Source organism: Triturus cristatus, chromosome 2_1, assembly GCF_964204655.1.
Source record: "Triturus cristatus chromosome 2_1, aTriCri1.1, whole genome shotgun sequence".
Lineage (NCBI taxonomy): Eukaryota > Metazoa > Chordata > Amphibia > Caudata > Salamandridae > Triturus > Triturus cristatus.
In genome coordinates this window covers 843,700,466-843,713,890 of record NC_140581.1, presented here as the reverse complement: position 1 = coordinate 843,713,890, position 13,425 = coordinate 843,700,466, and the positions used below count along the sequence as shown (strand labels likewise).

General features: G+C 44.1%; 1 protein-coding gene across 5 annotated transcripts in view; it reads right to left on the bottom strand.

Annotated features, from left to right (window-relative positions):
- The window catches only part of SPATA6L (spermatogenesis associated 6 like), a 497,016-nt gene that overhangs the window by 436,017 nt on the left and 47,574 nt on the right, over window positions 1-13,425 (bottom strand). For all 5 annotated transcript variants that reach the window (XM_085632931.1, XM_085632940.1, XM_085632934.1 and 2 more), the window contains exon 2: window positions 7,804-7,941. In XM_085632931.1, coding sequence (XP_085489057.1) covers window positions 7,804-7,941 — 138 coding nt within the window. The remainder of the gene's footprint in view (window positions 1-7,803; window positions 7,942-13,425) is intronic.

Here is a 13,425-nt window from a genome sequence, read left to right as displayed (position 1 = left end):
TAACGATTTCTAAATTTTGGCAGAACATACATTTTAGATTACGCAGAAAAAGTACAACCTTTCTACGACTTAATCAGACCTGATTTCACACCACATCACTGGACACAACAACACACATGCATTCAGTTTTAGGCTGACATGTTAGCTTCAAAACATTTACACACACGTGTGAATACCACTTACTTGGTGATCCGGGTGGTCCCAGGTTTATCTGGGTATACTTACCGCACGTTCAATGAAGGTGAGACTGTCCCAATTGCATACAAATCACATTTATACACAAATGCTAAATTGTGGCAACAGAAAAAATACTGACCGCAGTACAGACTGCTGTAGTAAGAGAAAGAACACTAGCACAGGGGAAACGCATAATCACTGTAACCCTGGTACCAACTTGAGAAGCTGTTACCAAAGCGAGCATTCCAAATGCGAAAGCGCTGCATCCAAGATGGCTACAATGGGCTAATTCTCTCACTGCATTAAGTGTAGATTACAAATACGATCCAACATTAAAAACACAAGCATTTCTGCAGTGCGAACAAAAATACCTTCTCCCGAATGAAATCTTGCCTCTAGAGAAATATGAATACAACATTTATATTGATGGATCTGCTCAGCCTGCCATAGGAAGTAAACAGCAATATAGCGATGCGTGTGCTATAGTGAAGGGACGTATGCGGGACAGTAAGTTCCATCCCAGCAATACGACTACACAATTTCTAGGAGATTGTACAGCACAGTTGGCAGAGCTGAAAGCCCTGATATTGGCTCTACAGTATACGGATCAGGAATTTCCCACACTGATAGTGTGCGATTCATTCTACTGTATGCAGTCATACAATGAATATCTTCATTGCTGGGGCCAGAATGGGTTTAGAGAGTCTAAGGGCTGTACAATCAAACATAAATTGTTATGGGAACAAGTGGCAAAGCTGAAAGCATGCCTGCCACAGGCTCAAGTTATTCACACCTTGAGTCACCAGCATGTTGGCATACACGTTTAAGGGAATTCACTGGCTGATAGGGCCGCCAAGGCGACAGTGGGAACTGCTGCCGTTGCTGCACTCACTCGTTCTAGTACGAGGATAGACGGAGACGTATTGATAGCTGCCAATGCCTTCAAGAATGGCTCTGCAGTTCCTAAAGGTTTTACACCCAAATATTCCTATAAATTAATGCGCAAAACACAGCATATGCTCAAATTCCAGGAGTGGGGGATAGAGTTATTTCAAACAGAGGTCGCAGATTAGATTTAATACTAGCTGCACATGAGGGTCTGGGCTCTGCACATGCAGGAGTCACCGCTAGGGTCTCGCAACTAAAGTGGCGATTCTGGTGGCCAAATTTGTCTAAACAAAACTATGTCTTGGAGTGTGACATCTGTCAGCAGATACGAGGTTCCACAGTAGCACGGCCACCACAAACAATTACTAATTTCAGACAGACATCTCGCCTGTGTCTATTTGGATCACTACGGCCCTTTAAATTCAGACGGGGCTTACAAGTACATCTTTGTGGCAGTGGATTCATGCTCCAGATTTCTATGGGTTTGGCCTCAGCGTTCGGCTGATGCTCTAACTGTTATATAGGATTTGTGAGTCTTTATCAGGAGATATGCAATTGGCACGTTACATTCCGACCGTGGCCCTGTGTTTAGCTCTCGGGCTTACAAGGAAGCCATGGAAAGTATGGGCGTGGCCTTGCGGTACTCCTCCCCCTACCATCCCGAGGGAAATTTGGTGGTGGAGAGGAAAAAACACGACCTAAAGCAATCCTCAACAGCAAGGGTATTAGGTGTGGGTGGTAGTTGAGTCAATCACCTATATGGGGTCCAGAGGGCACTGAATTATATACAAAGAAAGTCCTTGGGAGGACGTACCCCCTCTATGCGATCCTGTTTGGGACAAGAATGTGGGTACCTGACCTCATTTGTACCAGCACAGTAGCGGATGTAAAACCATTTGAATTGAATGACCGTTTGGCTGTTTTACAGGAACTCAATGAATTCCGAGCATTACAAAGTCACGTCCAAGTAAAAGGCACCGCCACTGGGAAGCGAAACCGGTTCCGGCAAGGCCTGTCTTGGTCCCGACAATATGGGACATGGTGAGAGAAAATATTGTGGACAAAAAGGAGTTTGGGCCATCCTACAGAACACCTGTACCTGTCCTGGTGGTTCAAGGAACAAGAACACTATTTCTTCCGCCTCTTGCCGGCAAAAAAGAAAAAAGATGTGTCTCCATTGATCTGATCAAACCACACTATGTGGCCGATTCTGAACAGCAGGCCACGTGGAATCCTGAGTAGCTGCCAAACTCCTCTCACTACTATATAGGAGGTTCAGATGGAAAGAATGATAACCTTTCAATTCTCCACTGCGCAAACTGAAGGGGCATCAAATAACAGAGTACAAACCACACCTGTTGAACTTGAACAACATCCAAAAGAAAATGAAAAGCAAATTGCAATTCAGCCCAACAATAAACTTTACATCAACATGCATTCACAAGAAGCAACTGCAAGTTCTACAAACACTGCTGACCTCCCAAGGATAGATCAAACTGCAGCTGGCTACTTCATCAACTTCGATGACTTTTCTTCAGATCCACGTGAACCTGAGCAAACGCTACCCATCTCTAAAGAAGAACAACTTCGACAATTCTATCTCTGGCTAAAAAAGACTTACTTAGCATCACCTTGGCTGCATCTATGTTTTGCAATAAGGATTCTGTTCCTGTTAATTTAGATTGGTATAGTAACTGTATTTTTCCTACTACTGAATGGACATTACCTCCCACAACGCTCTGCAGTCCAACCTGTGAACTTGGTCTTAAAACCTCATATGTCATCACACCGTGAACAGAGAGACTTATCCCTAGTGAACATTTCAGCAATTCCAGTACCGGATGGTATAGTATGGGATAGCGTTTCATTATGTTGCTTGATTGTATTGTAATTATACTTTTTTCTTCATGTCAATGTTAGTTTTCCTCTTTGTACAGCGCTCTGATACCCGTCTGGGTCTTGTTCGCGCTTTATAAAACTTTTCAAATAAAATAAATAAAATATGATGTATTTGGTCCTACAGAACATTTGAAAAGTCCACACGTGTTTAAAATTTCTATGAATTACTTCATTACCCCGAGTACACTTTCTGATGATTGGGACATTGAGACTGTAAATATTATGCTTTCAGATCTAGAACAATCGTCTGCATTTTCTTACAGGGAATTGTATGAAGATACACCTGATTACGACAGTATTTGTTATTACCAGCATTATGGTCATCCCTTTTTGCACAGAGCTAGTGCTCCACGTGTTGTAAACACTTACCATCAATGGGAACATTGCCCAACACCACCTAAAGGTAGTTCTAACACATTCACACAAAAATTTGCATACTTTTCAGGGTTCAACACATCAGACCCAATGTCATACTATTATAAGTTAGTACAGACTAATGCAACTTTTTTTTTTTTTGCTGAGTTTTATAAAGTGCAAACTTGACCCGAATCGGGTATCAGAGCGCTTTACATAGCACCAGTTACGTTACATGAGGACACACATTCATTTTTTGTTAGGCACGGGGAGATTAAGTGATTTGCCCAGAATCACAGGATGTTGAGCGTCATTACAGAGTCTCGAACCTAGTTGCCCAGGTCGAGCGCCCTAGCTGTTAGGCCAACTCCTCTCCTCAACTGCGAAGAAAAGGATGCTGACAAACACCAAGCTCATTTATTCAGCACCTTCCATCTCCCAACTGTCTATACAAGGTTTCAACTATTGGAGGGACATGATAGACACAAAATCCATCCGGGGGATGAAAGATTGGCAGGTTCAGGGAACAGAGGCTTTATTTAGAGCTTGCCTCATACCATTACAGATAATATTCCTCAACAGAACAGTGGAACAAACTACCTTCTACAGGTTTGCAATAATAAAGGACCTGAAAACACCATGCATCCCCTTACCCACACCTATTGAAGGTTTATTAAATGACACACTGTTAAATGAGGAGATTCTGGATGAAATGGTAAAGAATGGTGCATACAATTCCTCAACTCCCAATTGGAAGGGATGGTTGGTTTGGCCTATCGACACAAATAGTTGTCAAGCAAAATTCAAGGGTACCAACGAAAGGTTTAGTATCCATAGACCTGACCCACGCTATGTGCACACAGACGATCCAGGGGTAGTGACTTCATATAGTGTTGGGAAGTTGTGCCTAGAATGGCTAAAAACCTCAACACTACAACAGGTGAAACAACACTTGTCCCTTCTAGCAGAGAACATGGATCTTAGGGATTTCTTGCTCGGTCCCAAGAAACCACGTAAGAAATGCTTCTTATATGCCATCTACAATGAACTGTGGAAAGTCTCCCAACAGGATGCTGCTGGGAGATTACGTGAAATTGATAGGATTAACCTAGAAAAGGCCCTAGCTGTGATAGACAATGGTATGACCACACTTTCTTCATGTATTTATTTACTAAGCAACATTGTGTCCTTGGCATTTGACACAATGGAACAGGATTTCTTTAATCTACAACATGGGCAATCTCAATTGCGCTCCATTATGCTTTTAAGCTGGATGCTGCAATCATTGTGTTCAGGCCACATGACATGGAAAAACATTAATTGCACAATTTGTTTTCGGTTTACAATCTGACCAACAGACAATTGACTATGGCACGCAGAGACGCAAAGTACACCATGCTGCTCACTGAAAAATTGGAGAAATGACCCTTTACTGTTGCAGAATCACCGTCTACAGAATGGTTAATTCAAGGCTATATCACACTGCCAATCACGACATTTCAGTTCCAATACTGCCTAAGATACATCCAAGCAGGCAGGTATGAAGCTTTGGGTGAAGGGTACATACAAGAAACGTGGGAGTTACCATATAGATATAGGTGCAGGAATAAAGACACTGAAGTTTTCCTAATTGGCAAAGACTGAGGGAAGGCTTCAAGTGGGTCTTTAGTGTGCAAAGAGGTGTCGCTTTTTGGAACATGTAATGTGTCAAAGGCAAACTTATCTTGCTACTTGAAGGGCTCCCCAGCTGCAGTGATTCATCCGGTTTTTGAATTACTTTTGAATGGAAGTTATTTAATGCTGAGTGATCAAGGCTTCTGTGGAATGATGCCAGGTATCGCATATCTAGTCACGGTAAACTTCAGGGTTGTTTGCTGTAAGCAAGTATTGTTTCCCATGGCTCACACAGTCAGGGAGGCACCACTGTGGCCTTCATTGAATGTTTCCAGTATTAGGTTTGATTCGCTGAGCAGGCTGAAAGCTATGTTGTTTCAACAAAATGTGGCCTTAACTTCAGCCCGAGAGATGTTTGATCTCCAGGTTGCAAGGTCTTCAGCAGAGATACAGGTTCTGTTCAATACGAATTTCCCGATCCATTTCAGAGAAATTGTTCATCGCATCTTTAACATGTCTGATACGAGTGGGATAGTACACCTATTTAAGCAGCTTGGATCAGGTCTCTTAACAACATTTCAGACAATTTTTGGAGTAATTCTAGCTTTCATACACTCCGTACTTGGAAGCATTTTTGGAGGGCTTCCTTTGGTCCTGCTTTTGGTTGCGGGCATCCTGATTTTAATACTCTTGCTTCGCAATGGATGTCGCAATCCCTCATGAAATGGAGAGAACACTGCTGGAACAACACTGACGTGATCACATGGTGTTCTATCTGACTATGCCTCGGCTTCAAGAGCTGAGTGAGCATTGGTTCCTGTCTTTCAGAATGGTCTGGCTAGACTGTGTCCTGACTGTGTTCCGTTGCCTCTTCTGCGGATTCGGCTGCGTGTTGGACCTGTGTCTTACACTTCCATCGGTTGAGCCACCAGACATAGATGCGCTACTGGCGTCTTTGCAGGCCCACACACGCAGTTGTCCACAGAGTATTCCCATGCTTATGACAGCATTTCTAGAGCCACTAAAGGATGCCTTCGCTCCTGTTGGAAGGGATATTGGCTCTGCTCCAGAGGTTCAGGCATCTGTATCAGGCATGCAGGCACCTACCTCTTCCCCGGTGGCTACCGTGGGAACCAGAGATGACCATCTTTGCTCATTGGATATGATATTGGAAGTTCCTGAGGGACTGCCATCTGCGGATATGATGTTCAGCGATGTCGAGTCTTCAGCGCAGGATTCTTAAAACAATCTGGCCTCTCCTATGCTAGGAACCGTTTGGCAACTTTTTAAACATTAACCATATTGAAGGTCGAATGTGACTTTGTTTTATTCTTTTCTTGGCTCTAACTCAGCTTCATGGCTTTCAAGGTCTCAGTGCAATAACAAAAACATATACAAGTAGAGAGGAACTTTAATGCTTTTTAGGGAAAAATTACTTTGATGGACATTTTTTCAGGATTTTTTAGAGTGCTTTTTAGCATGTTTTATTATAAATGATTTTTACGCATTTAAAAATTTTAAAAAAGCCTTCAGCTTTACCATTTCCTAGCTGACCTTGTGGACCTTTTGATGAGTTTGGGTTTCATGTCTTTTAGAATAGCTCATCATGTATACCCTATTTTACATACATTTCCCATCCACACGACAATAATGATTCTAAACAGGTAAAAGCTATTAGCTTTTACCTAATAGCTTGCTCCTGTCTCTTCGACACCAGGTTCTAAGTATTCCATCACAATCCCTGTCCCTGAAGCACATACACATGTCCCCAGGCATGGCAGAATTATTCTGTATAAGGGTCACCACATTTTTTTCATCCTTGGCCAACAGCCAGCGGTGAATGATCACACTTGTTTAGAAAAGCATCGGTGATTGTTTTCAAAACATTTATGATTGTTTTCAAAACATCCATGGTTGTTTTAAAAACATATTGATTCTAGAAAAAACCCTGGAGTGACCACTTTAGTATAAAAGACCCTCACTTCCCCGACAAATAAGAGGAGAATTCCTTCCAAGCTGAAGACAGGGATCCTGCATGCTGAATCTTCGACACGCAGCAGTCTGACATCCCTTGCGGGGTGTCATCCTCGAAGCATTCTCAACCATCAGGTGAGGGGGCTGGTTCATCCCTGGGGATTTCTTGGCTGTAGATACTTACACATATGCACATACATGCTACACTCACAGGTCTAAGATAGGTACATTTAGGCAAACTATTTTAGGTCGTGCATTTTAGGAATATGCAAGTGCTACTGTTTTTATCTGAGCTGCTCATGTTCATTTTATTAGCACTATGGTAGGAATGTATCTACTATTTACTATATGGATACTTGCCATATCATTTATATGCTTCTGTCTCCTTATTGTCGCAGTACATATGTTTTACACAAGATTGACGCTTGAGGGATAAATACTTATTGAAAACGTCCTAATTGCTATCTTGTGTATTTTCTGAGAACAAGATAGCAAGAGTGTCTGGGCGAAATGTACTGCACTGTTTTCCATGATCCCTGAGGAATCAGGGCTGTCATGTTCAGTGGTTGCCAGAGACTACCTACACCACTGTAGAATACATGGGAGGGGGTGGTAGTGGCACTGTAGAGATAGCTGGTCTAACGGCTGACATAACCTGTGGGGGTGTCCCTCAGTTTAGGTCATCCAAAACGCGCAGGTCCTGGGGGGCTCCTAGCAACTACACGATAATCCAGAATGTTTGCAAAACTTACTTACGAATGAGACTGAGATATTCAAGCTACCACTGCACCATAGCAAATATTTTCTCAATTATTGTGTTCAATATGCAACATAATATGGAATATATATTTCAAAATCTTCATCTCAACTATATATTAGTTGCATTATTACATTCACCTTTTCAAATTTCATCTTTTCGTGGAACAGCAGTGGAAACACCGGAGGAAGGCACTCTGTTTCCTTCCATTGATCTAACATAGAGACACTGAGATAGATGTCATCTTTTTCTGGGAGGAAAACACCCGGACAGGTGACCTGAAACAGAAAACCAACATATAGCATGAAATCAAAAAGCGGTTACGTAGAATATGAGCCTGGCAGTATTTCAACTCAAATGCATATGATACATAAACATATCGCTTTTTTATATTCATATTTATCAAAGTTTTCCGTTTAGGACTTTGAGCACAGTTGAGCACTTTGCACGCCTAAATGTAACTTTGATGTGCAAAATGTTTAATCTGAACATGGGATTTCTCCATCCTGAATCCGTAATGAGGGCTAGAGGGGAAGTTTCCATGCACCAAAGGACTTCAGGAAAGTGGAAATGACACCTGTATGGAGGGTTTTATGCATTCACAATTGCAGGGGTGGGTAACATTATATCGAGGTTAAACATATTGTGATTAAAAAAACAATCACAGCAAACATATTGACTTTACATACTTTCTATGTAAAGTACAATATTGTCAACTACAAGAACATTGTAGACAAAAATATCAACAATACAGAAGTATATGCATGTAAAAGTATGTAAAATTAAACTAACTTTGAGAACTATATTACCATTAAACAATTATATTTCAAAATACATAATACTAAGAAGTAATCATAAAGACAATAACACAAAAATAAAACAAATGTTACTTCAAAAAGAATTCAACAGAAAATCAACATATATACACCAGCAATAGATAAATTATTTAAATAAAAAAAATAATGTAAAAAAACAAAAAACAAAAAACTATAGAGAATTAATAAAGTAAATCAAATTAAAATGTTTAAATATAATTATTGAAACGGGAAATTAAATATAAAAACCATTACTAGCAGTAAAGTTTCTCAAAAATAAAGCACAAAATATATACAATTATAAAATTACAATATATAAATACTTTAAAAAAATTACTAAATCTACTAAAACAAATACAAAAATGTAAAACATTCAAGTTAAAGAACAATTTACAAATAGTCACAAATACTTGTGCAAAAAAAACCTAAAATGAAAATAAATTGCATATACTTGAATACAAAGGAAAAATTATTACGGATCAAACTCCAATTTAATAAGCAATTAAATAAAAGAAACAACTATTATAACTCACTGGAAACAAATGTTACAACAAATACGCAAAGCAAAGAAAACGAAATTTGCTACTCAAGTTCCAACCTAAGTATTTCACTTTGTAGGTGATGAATGCACTATTACCACTCCAATGCAAGCAATATTATGGAAAGGTGGTTTTAGAGGGATCAAATGTACTAATACCATTGGGGTGGCCAACTGCCGATGGAGTGAGCCATGGTTTTGGGCGCTCCCCGCGGGATCCTTGTTTCGACCTTAACCTATCGCTAATACTTGCCCCCGGGGGCGTCTGACCCCATCCGTACCAGCACCTGAATGACTGGGGAACACCCCCACCTGCTATTTGGGGTCTGAGTTGATACCACTGAAGTGCATCGGCTGCTGACTTTTTGGCCAAGCCGTACATGCGCACACAAGATGGTGGCTTTTCCTGGCGAGACCTGAAAGAAGCCGAAACCAGAAATGGATGAAGGAGTTTGCCGACAGAGCGGAGGCCGTGCAGGTGGACTGGAGCAATTGCCTGCGCTCGGAGGGTCCCCACTGATCGGTGAGGAGACTTGCTACCTTTTGCGGGAGCCAGCACGCAACTGCGGTGACTCCTGACCGTGAGCCGCGGGGGAAGCGACTCGCTGAAATCACTGCCCGACCTACACATCAGCGATCTGGGGTGCTGGGTGACCCCACTGGCCTTTCTACACCCTCACTAGAGGCTGCCTGGATGCTGTCCACCTAGCGCCCATGCTGGGCACTCCCACATCTAAGATGGCGGCTCTCTGCCATTGATTTTCAGTTGCAATAAACAACGGAATGCCTGAGATCGCCAATCCTCTGCTCAAGACACACTTTGGATGAGGCGATCTCCTGCCTGCCTGGAGGGCCTCACTTGGCACGTGGGCCTCAGAGTAGCTCCTCTGTAACACCAGGGCTCGAATTCTGACTCTGGCTGTGGACTACCCTGACAGAGTTCCATGAAGGCAGCACAGGCATCCCCTGTGCTGCCGTGCTGAAGGTGAGGAGTGCCCTAAAAAGGGCTCTAGGCTAATTGACTGTGGCTGGCCGACTGGGTGGTGGATACAGGCTCCATCCTATTACATTGGGAGCTTCAACTCTTTCAAAGGCCCTCACTAGTATCGTTCTCTACTTTCTACCTCCTGAGAGACCAGAGGGACCCAAGGGAAGCACTTCCATACCTTGACAGTTGCTTATGGCCTTTACTATGAGGAAGGGGTCCTCCCATTGACACTTGGAACCTGTAAAGTGCTGCATATGGCCTTTTGACGCACTTATTGAGCTGGGCCAAATGCGTGCCTGTCCCCTGCCCTGCAGCCTACTTCCCCCCTCTTGTGGGATGGGCCTGGAGATGTGCAGACGGTGCTGATATATACCCTCCCTACCTTGTTTGACAGCTGAGGACTATACTTGGTGTTGATTCACTACCTCCTTCAGCTTTCCCACCTTGCCTGTCACAATACCATGCCCTGGCCGTGGGAAGGAGCCCAGGGCCAAGGACATGAATTATCTCCTGTACTCAGCGAAGAATCAAACACACACTTCAACTCAGTGTCAGTATCTCAGGACAAGTTGGATTCTATTCTTATGGCCATTAAAGACTCCATGGACTTCCTTGAGCACAAGATAGACATGGTGGAAGTGGATCTTGGCATTCTAAGGGCTGATAATAGTAAACTGGGGGATTGCACAGCAGCCATGGAACTTACCTTGTAGGAACTGGTCCCCATGACTGCAGATCTGAAAACTCAACTGGGGGAGGTGGTTGACCGGGTCAGAACTCTTGAGGCCCGTGCGGAGGATTCTGAGGGCTGAGTCTGCAGGAATAACATCCGAGTGGTGGGTATGCCTGAAAAGTGAGAGGGCACAGACATGTTAGCCTTCCTTGAGGCATGTCTGAGGGAGAAGGTGACAGTGGAGGGCTTGCCCCCCTTCTTCGCACTGGAGGGAGTCCACAAGGTGCCAGCCCGACCCTTCCACATCGGTGGGCCACCTATGCCTATCGTTGCACGCCTTCTACACTTCTAGAACAGAGACCATATACTTAAATGTGCCAGAGACCTTGGGAACCTCCAGGTGGATAAAAGTCGGATAATGCGTATCCCGGATTTTACACTAGCGGTCCAGAAACAGAGGGCCTCTTTCCTAGAGCCCAAGCATAAGCTCTGAGAACTTGATATCCAATATGCTATGCTTTACCCTACATAATTGTGAGTGATCACTGCCTATCGACATCGACCTAGACATAGGACGAGATGGATCAGTGCCCCCTAGTCAGACCAGGCCCGTAAGGATCATCTGAGCGCTGTTGAGGCAGCAGCTAAGATTGTTAGTTCTACCTCTGGGTTGCGTTCTCCCGATAAGAGAGCAGCTTCCATTGGCCCTGACACAGGCACGGAGCCAGATTCTACCCCACACACTGACTGGAGTTGGGATCCACCTGAGATCAACCCGCAAACTGCGGAAGGACTGATGTAACATATTGGGCATGTGATGTATTCCTTTCTACTATGCTCTCTGCATGCTTGGGCCCTTTCTCTTTAATCCCGTTGTGCTTGCAGGTAGGATCTCTTGCTATTTCCTTGCAGTGGAGATGAGGGGTTCTCTCCTTACGTCTGGGAGCCTGGGGAATCCCCGTGTTTGTTATTTGGTATGTGCCATGGGTTGGGGTTGTTTGTCGGGGGTCCCTTTCCCTTTAGAGGGTACTGTGTCTTATGTCAGTCACCTCTCTGCTTAGAATGAGCCTACTTTTTGATCCACAAACTTGTTTAGTCATATTAGTTACTCAGTTTGGATGGGGGGAGTTACTGCCGTACCTTTGACACTGCCAGCAGGTAGGTCGCCCCCCCAGCCGCCACATGGTCCTCCTATGCTCTGCTGCTTCTCCTTCAGGAGGCACCTCAAGACCTGGCTTTTCGAACAGTAGCGCCCCCCCCCCCAGCGCCTGGAGACCCTCGCGGGTGAGTAGCGCGCTCTATAAATGTTCCTGATTGATTGATTGTCCTGGGGAGGGGGCGCTGGTTTGTTTAATTGTTTCTTGGATTAACTGGGGTCCTGCAGAGGCCTGCTTCTTTTCCTCCCCCCTCTTGGCATGGCTCTGTGGCTCTCCTCAGATGTGCCCACATTCTAAAGATTGGTTTTGGGCTCTGATACTTTCATGAAGGATAGCGCACACACTTATAAATTCCTCACCTGGAATGTATGGGGTCTTCACAGCACAGTCAAACGATATAAGGTGTTGTCATTCTTGAAATGCAGGAGTGTCTATGTGGCTTTCCTACAGGAGACTCATTCGAATGCTGGAGAGGGGGCAGCTCTGTGTAATATGGGTGAAACCGGGAGTCCCGTTTCAGCCAACTAGCAACATGATTGACACGGAGGGGCGATACTCTGTTCTGATGGGCCGGTTGGATGGGTGAGATATCACCTTCGCTAATGTTTACACCCCTAACGCTGATCAACTCTTGTTCATGGATAAATTGTCCCGAGTGCTGGCTCTTATTGTCAAAGCACTGTGCACGGGTGGTGGGCGCCAGGCCTGCATGCTCCTGATTGGGTCCAGAGAGTGTGGGCCCCCTCCATGGACTTTGCATGGGACCCCCTTAAGTTTCTTTATGCCACTGTCGGAGGTGATTTTAAGTGTATGGCCAACATTGATTTAGACCGCTTCCAACCCCCTCAATTTGACTCCTCTGCTGTTCGCCTGGCTCAGAAATGTGAGTCTTGGCAGGAGCACTGGGGTTTGGTTGATGGGTGGCGTCCCCGCCACCCCCTAGATTGAGAGTATTCCTTCCACTTGACCATATACACGCTACATGTACGGCTTGACACCTTTTTATGTTCCCGATACCTTCTGGGGGGATTTCGTCCATTGAATATTTAGCCTGCACCATCTCTGATCATAATCCCTTATTTTTGACATTACACTGGGGTGGACCACACGCTTGCATACCCAGTTGGCGCCTGAAAGCGGAGAGTCTGGAAGACCTCATGTTTCGGGAAACTGTTCGGTAGGGTATTCAGCCATATGTTGACAAAAATGCCAGCTCAGCTTCTTCTCTGCTTGTGGAGTGGGAAGCCTTTAAAGCTGTGATTTAGGGCAGTGCATATCGGAATCTGCGGGGGTCATGAGGACGTCGCCCACAAGCGCACCCTCCGAGACTTAGAGCGCTTATGCCAGGAAAGCCGGATCTAAAGCGAGAATTGCTAAATGTGAAAGAAAGGGTAGCGGAACATGTGGAATGTCTCCGATGTTTTGACCATAAAGCTTATATGGTTAGGTCACACTCAGAGGGCGACAGGTTAGGTCCTCTGCTGGCTCGGTTGGCTAACCCGTTACATCGAGGATACTCAATTCTATAATTAATAGCTCCAGACAGCACCAGTCTATTCACTCTGGGAGACATTGAACACTCCTTCGCAGA